This window comes from Vanessa tameamea, chromosome 12, assembly GCF_037043105.1.
Source record: "Vanessa tameamea isolate UH-Manoa-2023 chromosome 12, ilVanTame1 primary haplotype, whole genome shotgun sequence".
Taxonomy (NCBI): domain Eukaryota; kingdom Metazoa; phylum Arthropoda; class Insecta; order Lepidoptera; family Nymphalidae; genus Vanessa; species Vanessa tameamea.
In genome coordinates this window covers 10,672,561-10,686,524 of record NC_087320.1, presented here as the reverse complement: position 1 = coordinate 10,686,524, position 13,964 = coordinate 10,672,561, and the positions used below count along the sequence as shown (strand labels likewise).

At 31.5% G+C, this 13,964-nt stretch overlaps 2 protein-coding genes across 2 annotated transcripts; both read right to left on the bottom strand.

Moving 5' to 3' along the window:
• Nucleotides 1–6,855: 6,855 nt before the first annotated feature.
• LOC113398475 (uncharacterized) lies at nucleotides 6,856–9,146 on the bottom strand. The gene has a single exon (XM_026637227.2). The coding sequence runs from the start codon at nucleotides 9,067–9,069 to the stop codon at nucleotides 7,498–7,500; it is 1,572 nt and encodes a 523-aa protein (XP_026493012.1). The 5' UTR covers nucleotides 9,070–9,146; the 3' UTR covers nucleotides 6,856–7,497.
• Nucleotides 9,147–11,563: 2,417 nt separating this feature from the next.
• On the bottom strand, nucleotides 11,564–13,750 carry LOC113398478 (uncharacterized). The gene has a single exon (XM_026637230.2). It carries the CDS (start codon nucleotides 13,611–13,613, stop codon nucleotides 12,537–12,539), a length of 1,077 nt encoding a protein of 358 aa, XP_026493015.1. The 5' UTR covers nucleotides 13,614–13,750; the 3' UTR covers nucleotides 11,564–12,536.
• Nucleotides 13,751–13,964: the final 214 nt, after the last annotated feature.

Genomic DNA, 13,964 nt, shown 5'->3' with positions numbered 1-13,964 from the left:
TTTAAACTTACATTTATTAGTACATCACTCAAAATTGTATTTGTTATGGTTTTATTTAAACGTTTTTTTTTTCGAGCGTTTTGCCTTTGAAAATTTATAATTGATTAATGCGGTAAGTTGCAAGGATGGCCTAGTGTCAACCGCTTGTTATTTAGGATTAATAATATAACATATTAAAAAAAAACATTAATCAAAAAAATACGTCTACTTAAAAAAAAATATGAAAAATCTTCCAGACACTTAAAAATATTTAAGCTATCACAAAATACACACTTGATTAAGTAATTAATTTATTTTAGTACAAAGTTCCGTTTTGCCTATTTACCTAATTAATGTTGGATATTTCCAGAGTGATAGGAATTGGGGCCAATTCTACGAATTTATAACAATGATTATAATGAATCTATTAATTAAAAAATTTACCGCAGCTTAACCGTAACAGAGGACCGAGTGGACTTGTTTAAATCGATTAAGATACGGTCAGCAAGCAATATTATAATCGGTCAAAGTTAGATCGGATTATACCGCGACTATAGTCTATTCCAATCGAAGTAGGAAAAAAGATAAACAAACCTTAGATTTACGTATTTCATGCGATTTGCTAATAACTTTGTTATATTGTGCACTATAAAGAGTTTATGATAATGTATCTTTATTTATAACACTGCTACACTTACAACACTGTTACACTTAACTGTTTATATCCACTTTAATTTTTCAAAACTCCATTTTGTCGCAAATCCATAGTGAATATCATAGATTAATCAACACCAATGATATCGCATCAATTTGCTGTCAAATGTTTATTTAACTTTTTTCCTCTTAGGGTTGGAATAGAGTATACATGGTTCTATACTCTATTCCTATGGAATATTCGGCTAAACGGCAACGATTATATTTCGACTCGATTGCGATAAATTGTCGATTTGTTAATAGAATTGTTGCCCTGATTTGTACTTAAAACTACATATAGAATTCCTACATCCTGGGTCAAGTGGGCAGACGAGAACATGATAAACGGTTCCCCGTTCCAGAGACAACATAGATATAACTATGTATTTAAAATAAATTATATTATGTAACTGATTACATTTATCAAATCAACGAAAGGAAAAGTTTTAGACGTATCCTGGTTACAATGCAATTAGTCATGTAAGAATTATATTAAATACGATTTTGTTTCCGAAAGTTTCTTCGAATAATGAGAGAGATTATTGACAAATAATGTTACGTTCATATATTTTTTTATTTATGTATTGAAATTGGATAGTCCAATGTTATCTACCTTCTATTCCTGTAGTCACATATGTATATATATATCTATATTAGGCAAACCGTCCGAGTATTACTTACTTATTGAACAAAACCAGGTGCAGAAATATAAATAAGGTTTCAAATTTACCTTTTTTCAGCCTAATATAATCGATATATTATTTAACTATAATTATAAATCGGTATTTCATAACTATTATCAATACGATAGTAAATACAATAATGGTTACTAATAACTGGTACAAGTTAGCATAATTTGGATTTGTTGACGTAATATATTTTCTTAATAAAGACTAAATTGAATGATTCCAAATATCAAAATTTCAATATTGACAATATATGAATTAGGGCAACGTACAAAAAGATAATTATGTTTATATAGTAATGGCGTGAGCCCTTAGTAAATAAATACATAATTAAACAATCGAATACGCAGCTAAATACTGTTATTATAACAATAAATATTTATAAACAGATAATAAATATCTGCACGCATTGTAAGCTACGGAACAAATAATTGTAGACCAAGTGATAAGTCAAAAATATGAAAATGTTTCGAACAGACTATGTAAGGTTGTCAAATTACATACAATTTATAAAATTAATAGTTAAGTTACTAATACATTTTTGGATGAGCAAATGGTTGCAACGGTATAGGTAATATTCGCTTAAGAATGCAATATAATATGTACCTGTATATTACAATTCCCAATGGCAATTCTAGAGGCATCTACATAAGAAAAACTACGACTGGCTTTAACTTTTCACTTTTGTCAGGAATACGACGAATATTAGAACATATGAAATTCCCTCCTTTCCGATTTTATCCACGGCGGCCCCCTCAAGGGACTATCACAAGTGTAGCTATGCACAAACAAAAATATGTGAATGCAAATCACTACTAGAAATAGTTCAACAGCTTTCTGTTCTTTTTCACCGTGTCTCAGAAAGTCTTCCACGACAGAAACAAAAATAAAACAAATAAATCTGACCCTAGACCACGTGGCTTACGACCTTATAAACTAGCCACTTGACTAACGACTTGACTGTAGTATATCGCAAAACCTATATTAATGTTTTGATCCATTAAATTATCAGATTTTATCAGCCTTAAAAAAATCTTCAGATGAGCTGAATTAGATGTAAGTTAAAATATTTCAAGATTTCTAATCGGAATTATTGAATTAGGATTTTTTATAAATAATTTCGAGGTGTTGTTAATCGATTAGATCTATTTAAAATTTAAGCAATTAGTATTAAAGTATTTAAGATAACATATTTTTAATATTAGATTGATGAATATAAATTACCAATTAGTGTCAAGATAGCAAAGGTATTTTTTTTTTGAAGAGTTATTTTTTAATTGAGCAAAGATCCGTCTTTATGTCTAATAAAAATAGTTGCAGTTGGTCTTTGCTCTATTGCAATGAAATCATTGGTTCTTTATTTTTTATATACATCATATAAAGAAAAACAAACCCATTAGTAAGAACGTCATTACGATAATTCGTGACATTAATTAATGTTTCTTTAGAATTAACTTCATAACAATTTTGACATTATCAGAAAAACCTACCTAGTTGATGAATCATATTTGATTATACAATAGTGGCTGATTATCGACATAAGTATTTGTGCCGAAGACCTCATATTTTAGTGATGAAAAAATTTAAATGTTAGCACAGCGTATTAATCAACCTTATTTTTATTTAAACATAGACTTTGGTAGACACGCACGAGACGGCTGACAGATGACTACAATTCATTAAAATATTCCCAGCGATAACGCAATTATTTAATTTTCGAGCATGTTTCGTTAATATCACGTGCTTTGTTTATAGATATTATTTAATTACGCATCATTAATTTCGTCATATTAAGGATGTAGACTAGTAACCTCATTTTAGAAAAAATAAAGCGCGTGCAATAAATATATTAGAAGTAAAACTATTATTCATATATAAATTCGCTATTATACTTACTCAAATAACGAATTACGAATCTTTAAAAACATTATAAACTCTTTTAAGAGAAACTTTTTTAAGGAACTCATTCATGTTACGATTCTTAAAAAATGTAAGTAAACAAATGCACGTGTCAATTTATCAGTGATACGATAGCCAGCAACGTGATGACAAACCAAGACCAATATTGTATTAAAATTCAAATCAGCTTAAGGGCTTAAGGGCGATATCATTTTTTATCAGTCGTATTGAGGTAAAAATAAATATCTTGATACGTAACGCAGTTTTTGTTTTCATTAGGTACTAACTTAATTCAGATCATTTTTATTTATTTAAAGCTTATGCCAAAATACATTTTTTTTCGCCGTAATCTATTATAATAATATTCCTAAGTCATAAACGACTTATAATAACAAACGAAAAACAACTATAACATTAATTACTTTTCTACGACTAAGAAATAGTAAGTCCGAAGCACCGAAATTTCGCGGCAAAAGGTAAACCCAAACCTCTGTGTGGCGACGGCTTTTTTTAAATGTATTACGCTACAAGGCATTGATACATTAGTCGGTTAGAATATCATAAATAATAAAATAAGGTGTATAATACTGTACAATATTATAAAAACTATTTTTAGTCTAGTGGTCGAAATTTGACATTTTATTGTTGAGGAATTCATAATAAGTATACATGGTTCAAAACTTTTTTTAAACAAACATTACTCTTATTTTTAGCTCAGCGAAAGCTGCCAACCAAAAAAAACATTGTTATTAGTCAGAAAACAAAAATATACTCTACTATAGTTTTTTTGCGTATATAATATTTATATATTTGGAGTTAGTATTCGTTGATAGTCATACACGATACATTTCATTGTACATATAGTTGATAAAAAACAGTTATCAATGATTTTTAGCGGTTCTCGGTAGAATCTACATTTAAAACCGATGGTGGATTTACATAAATTAACCTTGTAAAGTGACGATTCAAAAGTGCTAACAAGAGCTTACTACCAATAACAATTTCAAATCTAACTCCTCCTTGTAAAATTTAATCGATAATTACTTAGTTATATGTTACGCTTAGTTAGCATCGTACGTAATATTGTTATAAATATACTGCGATTTATTAAATAACTAATAAAATATTACTATGTTATGGTTTTGATTCGAACACCAAACTTATGATGAGACAAAATCAATTAGTTTTCTAAATACAAAAAATAATTTTCGTAAGACATTTCGTTTATATCTTCAAAAGGATAATGAGCTCAGTTAAAATGATTACCTAATGTAATAATACATTGACTCTAGTTCAGCAAAATAATACATTAAAGTTCTAAAAGCTTCAGTACTATAGTATTATCATTGATATGGAGTCTCATGGATCATTCAACTATTCGTACAGTCATTTAAATTCAAATCATTCACATTGTATATCATGCGTTAGCTATCACGAGCGGCGGGCATCTCCCGCCCACGTATCCAAGCACGCACGCGGCTTATGACCGGTAATCACGACACAGTCAACTATTTACAAGCCATTCACTGCAAATATGTTATAATCTACTGTATTACAATTTTATCGTTGAGACTTTCAGCCCTGTAAATTCACTGAAGGAAATTCTTAGATTCGTTTATTATTGATGTGAAACGTTTATTGGCTCGTTTTGCTGGTGAGCCCGGCTCGTATGCCGTGGCGGCAAACGGCATGACACTCTCTTGTGCCGTCACACCCTCTCTCCGCCGCCGCTCACTAACCCTTGTGTGTTATTATTATTTATATGGCTGTCAAAGCTGAGAACGCATAAATAGTGACCAACGGTTGGCCCCTAATTACACGCACACTAGTAAAGTAGTATGACGTTTATTGACGACGTTTGGTAACTGCCACTCACACCAAGATATTAAAGTTGCCCCGTTTGTTGTAGTTATTTTGTAGTGCAGCATTATCTAGATATACATACATATAAATAAATAAAGATTTGTTGCGTATATTATTATGACAATATTAATAAATATGTATATTATTAATGACCATGTTGATGTTTTTATTTATTGGTTTCGTTTATTTACAAATTCTTTCTTTAACCATCGACTTCGATGTTTCACGTTTGCTGCGTATCGTGTATTACTACTTTTTTGTTTTGTCATTCGGAAATACTTACTGCGATATTATATGTATGTAAGCTCTAGAGCTTAGGTTTTATAATAACACTAGGTTAAACATGAATTGAATTGTGTCATCCAATTCTTTTTTTTTAAGTTACAGATGGCAAACTAGCATGGAGCTGCTGGAAAGTGGCGACCATCGCCCATGGACACCGGGGGCCTTGCATGTGCGTTCGCAGACTTTAAGAAATGTGTACGCTCTTTTCTTAAAGGTTCCCAAGTCGTATCGGTTCGGAAAAACCGCCAGCGAAGGTTGTTGTTAGTAATTTATACATTAAAAAAAAGCTAAATGAAAAAGTATTAAATAAATACAATTTATAATTAATTGTACTATGTCATTAACTACAATTCTATAAATAAAATTAATATGTTTAATAATAAAATAAACAAGGAACGTGCTCTGAGTGGGCAAGCTGGCTGTGAGCTGAAATATTGTGACGGAACTGATTGTTTTTCTAGATACACAAGTTGCAGTAAAAAGTTAGGCCAGAATTGGTGTTAAATAATTTTATAGTAAGTAGGTATCTATAGTGGCCGTTTATTTATTTTTTCATTAAATTCGTAATTAAAATTGAATCACATCCCTCGCCGTAGTCGGAGCGGGTGACTTTCCAAAATAATCCTAAAAAAACCTTTAATAATAGTCTCTCATACAAGACGCCAGTTTTTAATTATTGATCTGTGTTTGCCACGACTCATCGAGAAAGGTGCGCTCTTTGGCCGGTCGCGTCTGGTGACCCGGACGGCGATAAACGCTATCTGCAAGTGCAGTGCAGTATCTTGGAATTCATAATAACATGTTTCAGGCCTTATCGGGTTGGATGCAGAAATATCTGTTTACTATTCGAAAAATAATTCCCGGTTACATATTTGATTTTGCAGTTACAGTACATGTAATATAGCTTAGGTTACTGTTTATGTTATGTCTAGACAAATGGACTTTTTGTAATTTGAACAATTAACACAATTCAAAAAATAAATGCACAGAAAAGAAGGTTTTATATACCCATTTTCTTCTGCTTCCTATAAAATGCATCGTCTTTGAAACCGAATAAACAGGTTAAACTTCAACTTTCTAGAAAAAGAGGAAGCTGTTTTAATTCAGCTTGCATGATTTAAGTTATATTACAAGTTAAATAAAACTCTAAGATTCATTAAATTTTCATAATTGTTTGTCGTGTTTTACAACATATTTTTTATAGCATATTATTATAAGTTGCCTACTATAAACATTTAATATTTGATTCCATAGTTATCTCACTAATTCAGTAGGTATTATCGTAACGGACGTTATCTAATTAATTATTATTGTAGACTTATTAGTCTACTTTGCTTATGCGCCCTTGATTGAAGTTTTATTAAAGCAATTAATAACACATTTTCATTATGGTTACTAATTTAGTTAAAGAAATTTTATGTCGTTCGGAAATAGTTTCATAAAAAAAAAAAATATTCCTGTAATTTTATTGAATAAAACAAGAATAAATAATGGGATACATTTTTATCTCTTATAAAAGTACAATATAATAATTATTATTTGGTATAAAAAAAAAACTTTTCGTGGTACCATTTTGACTTAAACCTAGGTGCGTATCATTTTGATCTCTTAACATCCTTACAAGGTAATTGTTAATTATACAAAAATCTTACAGCAAAACAACGCATCTTACAACATACACTTTTGAGTAACATTTAAATAGTCATAAAAATATACATACAGACAATTTTTATAAAAATACGAAACAAAACAGTCTAATAAATTATTTATTATACCATTTCATATATTTTTTTCTGTAAACAAAATCATAGACATACAATATTAATCTATACAATTAATAAGAAGTCTATATAATATCATAAAACTTCATCGTAGTCATATATAATATCTACTTAGTAGTTACGAAAAAATATCGTCCTCTGACTCCACGACCTTTTATTGGTCGTCCGAGCGAGAGGACAACTGATATAGAGAGCGTGACTCCGAGGACAGCATCAGAACCTTGCACTCACGCACTCTTCAGGTACTCGAGCGTCTTAATAAATAATCACCTTAGCGACTATATGAGGCATATCAGCCACGCGTGAGGCTTTCAAAGAGGTACATTTGGTGGAGTCTTGCAGGGCTCTGGCGGTGGCGGCCTACGATCATCAGGCGATCGAGATTGGTAGTATGCGCAATAAGGTAACGGATCCCAAAATGCGAACAATGCCTCACGTGTGTCTAACACAGTATTCAGCAACTTGCCCATAGTCGCTGTATGGCCACATCTCTTAGTTCCTTGGCACAAGTAGGGCAAAGACACACCAACGCGTGCTCCGATCGCGACCATTCTACTTCCATGTCCATTGGTTGTATTTTCTTCACGTACTAATCTGAACGATATATGTCCCGTCATAGGTTTTGATGGTAAAAGGCAAGTAACAAATCTTTGAACCCAAGCGTCTGTTTCTTCATCTTTTTGTGGCACGAGACCTTTCTTTGAAGGATCTACGCGACAGGTTACATTATTAACGGCACGTGACTCTTTTAAAGTGGTGCAAGTTACAAACCTTTCCCCTTTTGGTTCCCTTACAATAACCCAAGGCTTTTCAGCACTTATTTCTCGTGGAAATCTAAAATGTGCTTTGTCTTCTGGCATAACGAACCGTAATCGATCCCTAGCACCTCGTGCACCAGCACTAGCAATAAAATGACGGCCTTCTTTTGACGTACCGTTATCGTACCACGCCCTTACATCTTCTTCACTAGTTACAACCCAGAACTGAGGTGTAGGCAAACTAGCTACACGGCACACTCGCATCAATTCCAACGGATCATCCAAAGTAATCACGTCCCGCGCACTCGGTACGAAACATTGGCAACCTATCACTTCCAAATGAGGTTTAGCTAAAGCGTCATAGTACGCTGGCGTCGTTGAGCTGACAGGAATATAGAACACGACTGATTCTCTTTCCACTATTTCTTTCAAAGCTCTTGCATATGCTAATGGATCGGCTGGATTTGGTCGAGGAACAGTATAGAATTTGTGAACTGCTGCAGAATACTTCAATAAGGTAAATTGTCCCTCTACTTCGAAAGCAATAACTTTGGCTCCGGCGGAGTGAAAGTTTCTGGCTAAATGTAGAGCTTGAACAGAACTCCCTCCGCTAATGAGAACGGTCCGCTGCTGGTCAACATTCCTTGAGATTGCACTTGCGACCATCTTCAAAAATCCAATAGGGCATTGAACGCACTTCCAAAATATAAAAAGCGATGCTGCTATCCATAAAGTGGGTAATACAACTAATATCTGTTTCCAGGCTGGATGAGCGATGAACCTGAAGAGAGCGAAGATAGGTCGTAGAAATTGGCTGGGAATCCATGTCAGAATTTGAATCAATCGTGGCAGAGACGGCGGGTGTTCAGGTGGAACGGCTCGCTCTTCGGGTATAAGAGAGAACGTTGAAGAGAAAGAACGCCGCAATGCCGTAAATGGCGGCGGTTGATGGGAACATCTCTTGACGCGCGGAGAGAGGACGAGCTCGGTAGCGGACCGCATGAGGCGGTACTCAGGCGCACAGGCCGGCATGGCGACTGGCATCGGCAGACTGGCGCGCGCGCAACAATCCTGCGTATATAAACTGCCCTTATCTCGATCGCCTGCGTACACTCTTCGAATCATCTTTGTACCCAATTAACTGTTACCTAGTTAAAAAATAAATAACTAACATAATGTACGTGAATATTTAAATTGTACGTTTCGCTTAATATTTGGCCGTTATTAAATTATTTATTTTATTTTGATACACTTTAGAAGAATATTGTTATTTTTATAACTTCTAAATATAAATCAAATTCACTTCTCGACTACCTAACGGTCTAAGAATTGAGTCTAAACTGTAGAGTGCAAACATTTTATTTTGTATTTATACTGTCCATGACTTATGAGAACAAATTAAATAAATAATTAATTAATTAGGCGTATTATCGTGAAAAATATTTTAGGGGTGTGAAAACTTAAACATAAGGATTTTAAAATTATCTTCGGTGTGTGGGTTATTACTTCACTAAAAGTTGCTAGTTGTGCTGAGATTTGTACTTTTTACTCCACCCTTAGGTTTGTAGTGTAAAGCTATGTACGTGTCTATATAAATGTCAGTTTGATGAAGAAGATACCTATCTTTTTCATCAAAACGGACATGACTTTGATGACTTTTTTATTAAATAGGCAGACAAGCAATTGGGACACCTATAGGAGCAAGATAAGCATTATCGATAACGCGAAGATTTTTTTTCCATTCTCTTAATATTGCCATCCCTGAAAATTTACCTCGCTGGGCCCAGAGTAGGTTGGCCCCTAATAAAGGTTAATCCAGCGCTGCTTGTACCTATAATTACATTGGCTCAATCGCCCTTCAAGCCGAAACAAAACAATATTGCTGTTTGGTGGTAGGTTATGTTATGCTTTGGTAGTACCTACCTTCTTGGGTAGTATCAGCGCTAAAATAACAGTTAAGCCAACCACGTTTTGACGCGTATGAAAATCCATGCACGTTTCTTTCATAAATCGGATGAGTACCATAACAAAGTGCATTTCAAGACAGCAATAGGTAAACAGTCACTGCCCTGCTCTGCTCCTCTTCGCTCCCAAATATAGATCAATTCACTCACGTATAAGTGAATCTCGTGCTTACAAGATGTTTTAGTGTGCGTAAGAAGACTTCTAAATACAATAGTAAAGATACCAAAAAAATAAAAAATAGTATAAATGAATGCTAAATTTATTTTATTTAAGTTTTGAAAAACCAAATTTAATATGTTTTGCCAACATTGTGTTCATATCATATTGACACGCTCTTCACTGCCACATGCACTAATGCACGTCGATAAAATAAAATTGTACGTGGCGCGCCTCAGTAAAAATTTAAACTCATTACAAGATATATTAATGATAAAAACAAAAAGCGTGGACTTAGTATTTTTTGTTTTCTGGTCAGGATATATATATATGCCGGAGGAGCAGGATGCCGAACAGTTGGGTTCGGGGATTGATCCGACATTTGGAAGAATCATAATAATATCAAAGGATTACAATAATTCATCTCGATTAAGAGCAAATGGGTTTGCAAGCAACCATCGCATTCGAATAGCTTGTCAAAACATAACGACTCGCGTTGCTATGACACTTACAACTCCATTCAGGGTGACCCGCTCTTTTAATTCAACACCGTAACATTCAGAAGTATTTTTATAAGCCTACTTGAACAAATAATATTTCGTTTTTTTAATTATATAATACATAAACTTAGAATCTTGTTCGATAAAACAATCGAGATACAAAAATAAGTATTCGAACTGGTATTTCTTATGTGGCGCGCATTCATATTCCTAAGTTTTACTACATAGGTCTGTATAAAATTAGTTTATATTTTTATGATTCCTATTTATATATATTATTTTTGTTGAATAATTTATTTATATTACAAAACGAATTGGTTTATTTTCGATTTAAAAAAAAGTATAATAGTCGGGAAGTTTGTGAGCTTAACATTATTTTTATTTATTTTTTTAACATTCAACTATCACTGATATTAATAATAACAAGAATATAAATATTAAATAAATATATATATATTTTATTATTACATATATTATGTCGTTTAAATAAACAACAATATACAAGTCTGTAATGATCTATGCAGCAATTACTTAATTATTTAAGATTTTAAAAACAAAACAACTTTGTCACTAGTCACTACTCATACTTATTTAACTACATATTTAATCACGATACATAAATTTAAAAAATATGAGGTTCGTATTTTATTAGGTATTATATTTACAAAAATTCAAGCATCTAACAGTAATAGTAATACAAAAAACATTTATCAAATCTGAAAAAGGATAAACACATCTTTTAAAATGTAGCCAATCATCCCAATGACGATTATTTAATTAGAGTTTTTATAGTATTAATATATCATAAACATGTAACTTGGTAAAGTCGCCTATTCAATTTTGTAATATTCATAAACATCTAGTAAAATTATAATCATACCGTGTTTGTAATATTTAAATAATAAAGGATTTACATTGTTGATTTTTTAATGTGAGTAAAAATCAATTTCTGGACTGAATTAATTTTCATGCTGTATTTATTAAAAATATGTATTCTCTTTAAGGCATAGTAGATTAAATTGAGTTATTTTTATTTGAAACTAAAAAATATATATATCTTCATGTCCAAAGTTCACACAAACAATTGACAGCTCATTTACTAATGAAAAGATATTTACCATACGAAACTAATTAGGAACCAAATATCACAATGTAAAGAAGGAAGCGAAATGAAGTAAATAAATACATTATGAAGTAATATATATTTTTTAATTTTGTTGTATTTTAATTCAGAAAACTAAAATATAAATTGGTATTATGTATTAATAACTTTCTATTTTTCTTTTCATTAAATAACTATTAATTACTAATTCTACTCTATTAATGCAACTGTTTTAAATGCTTATTTTTTAATAAAATTATTTTTTATTAAATATTCATACAATTTTTTTTAATCACAATAACAATTAATCTATTATCTATAATTTGGCATAATATATTATAAAATGAAATAAAGTATTAACAATACAATTCCAGGTATGATTTATACAATATCATAGTACTGATTCTCAAGCAGAAAACTTGCTTAATATATAGCTAGCCCGCTATATATATTCTATGATTGTCCAATTTTTTATAATTGTGACTACTATTGGGCTAGTAAATCCATAAAATGTTGCCATTAGATGGCTCACAATTTCAATTAATTAATAGTTTTAATAAATCACCAAGCAAGAAAGATGAAATAACATTTTTCTATGGCAAAATATTTTAAAATAAAGATTGAATTGAAGATTTATATTAATATATATTTAAATGCTTCTGAATATTATATTATTTAAATAGTCATTAATGCTTGGAAAAAAATATAAATATATTTATCATACTTAATTAATAAAATTGTCAAAAGATGTATCTACATTCAGTGAAATGCAATTAAAATGTAACTAATGCCATATTAAAATAAATAATGTTCACTTTACTTCATATATGATGACTAGGACCTTCCTAGAATATTATAATATAATAGGATTACAAAAAGAAAGGTAAGTTTGTGTCTTTCAATTCAATTGAACCATTTTTACATACTATGTGCAATTCATTTTGAGGTTCCTTTTCAAATCTAAACCTCTTTGGATGAGAATCGTCCATAAATCTGCCAAGTTTTAATATTTTATCATCAACTTTTATTTTTTCTGCTATGAGATTAGTTGCTGGTAAGTTTTTTAATATATCATGTACCAATAACTCAACTTTGCCTTTCTCATGTATAAATATACTACTTTTTTCTGTTAACTGTGCTGCATGCATGAATACTTCTCCACTTTTCAAGGAAGCTTCTAGATTACCCGAAAATCCCGTGATGTAAAGGTTGCCTTTCTGTATGACATCTATTTTCACAGATCTGTGTAAGTTATCAAGTTTAATATTACCCATTAATGTTGTGAAATGTGATTTGTCACTATAACAGGACTTGACAGAAATATGTCCTCCGTGTGACGATACATTGAAGTTATTTGCCATTATACTGTGACATTTGATAGCTCCATTAATTCCCGTCTTCAAGTCAATGTTGCTGGCCTGTAATCTGCCATCTGTTAGTACATCTCCTGATGCACTTTCTACTTTGATATTGTCTGCTTTTAAATCAGCAACGTTTACAGAACCTTTTTGAGTTTTGACCACAAATTCCTCAGCTTCTAATTTCGCTAAATGTACTGACGCATTTTCAGTAGCTGTTACTTGTACCTTTAATTTATATGGAACTTGTATTAAACATACATCATTGCGGTCTGGCGAAGTGTTCTTGTTCAGTAGTTCAAGTCGCTTCGAAGTCTGTTTTACTTGAAAATCGTTCGTATCTTTTCCTTGACTGTACAATGTCATAGTCAGCTTATTATGTGCCTTTATGTCGTTCACGTCGATAGGTTGCACCTTTACATGAATAGGACTTTCGATAAAAATACTCGTGTTATTTTCTATCGTCTTCTCCACCGTTCTTACAAGATTCAATGTCTTAATATCGGGTAAACTGCTAAAATCTACTATAGTTAACCTCAAAATCTTGAGGCACTTATGTAAGATCCGTTGACCACCTAGTGTAAACATTTTCGCGTATTTATATTTACGACGAATTATAACAACATCGGACGTACATATAAATTATTATTTTTTTGAAAATAGCATTATTCACTTTATCATTTGACATTGACTGACATCGATAGATCTATATTCTATGAGCAGCTGACTTTGACGTACAAACGGTACAATTCAAGCATACCTTACTCTTTGGTATATATAATTCCTTTTTCAAATTATGGAATCAATAATCTATTATTTTAAACGTTAGAAAGATTAAAAATATTTTAAATTCATGTTGTCTAATCTAAAATTTAAACAACACGCACTGTTTAACTTATGCATTAAAATATATATGCAGTATATTGTATTACAAAACGA

Coding starts and splice junctions, on each gene's coding strand:
- LOC113398475 (XM_026637227.2), bottom strand. CDS start 9,069: ATGATTCGAAGAGTGTACGCAGGCGATCGAGATAAGGGCAGTTTATAT.
- LOC113398478 (XM_026637230.2), bottom strand. CDS start 13,613: ATGTTTACACTAGGTGGTCAACGGATCTTACATAAGTGCCTCAAGATT.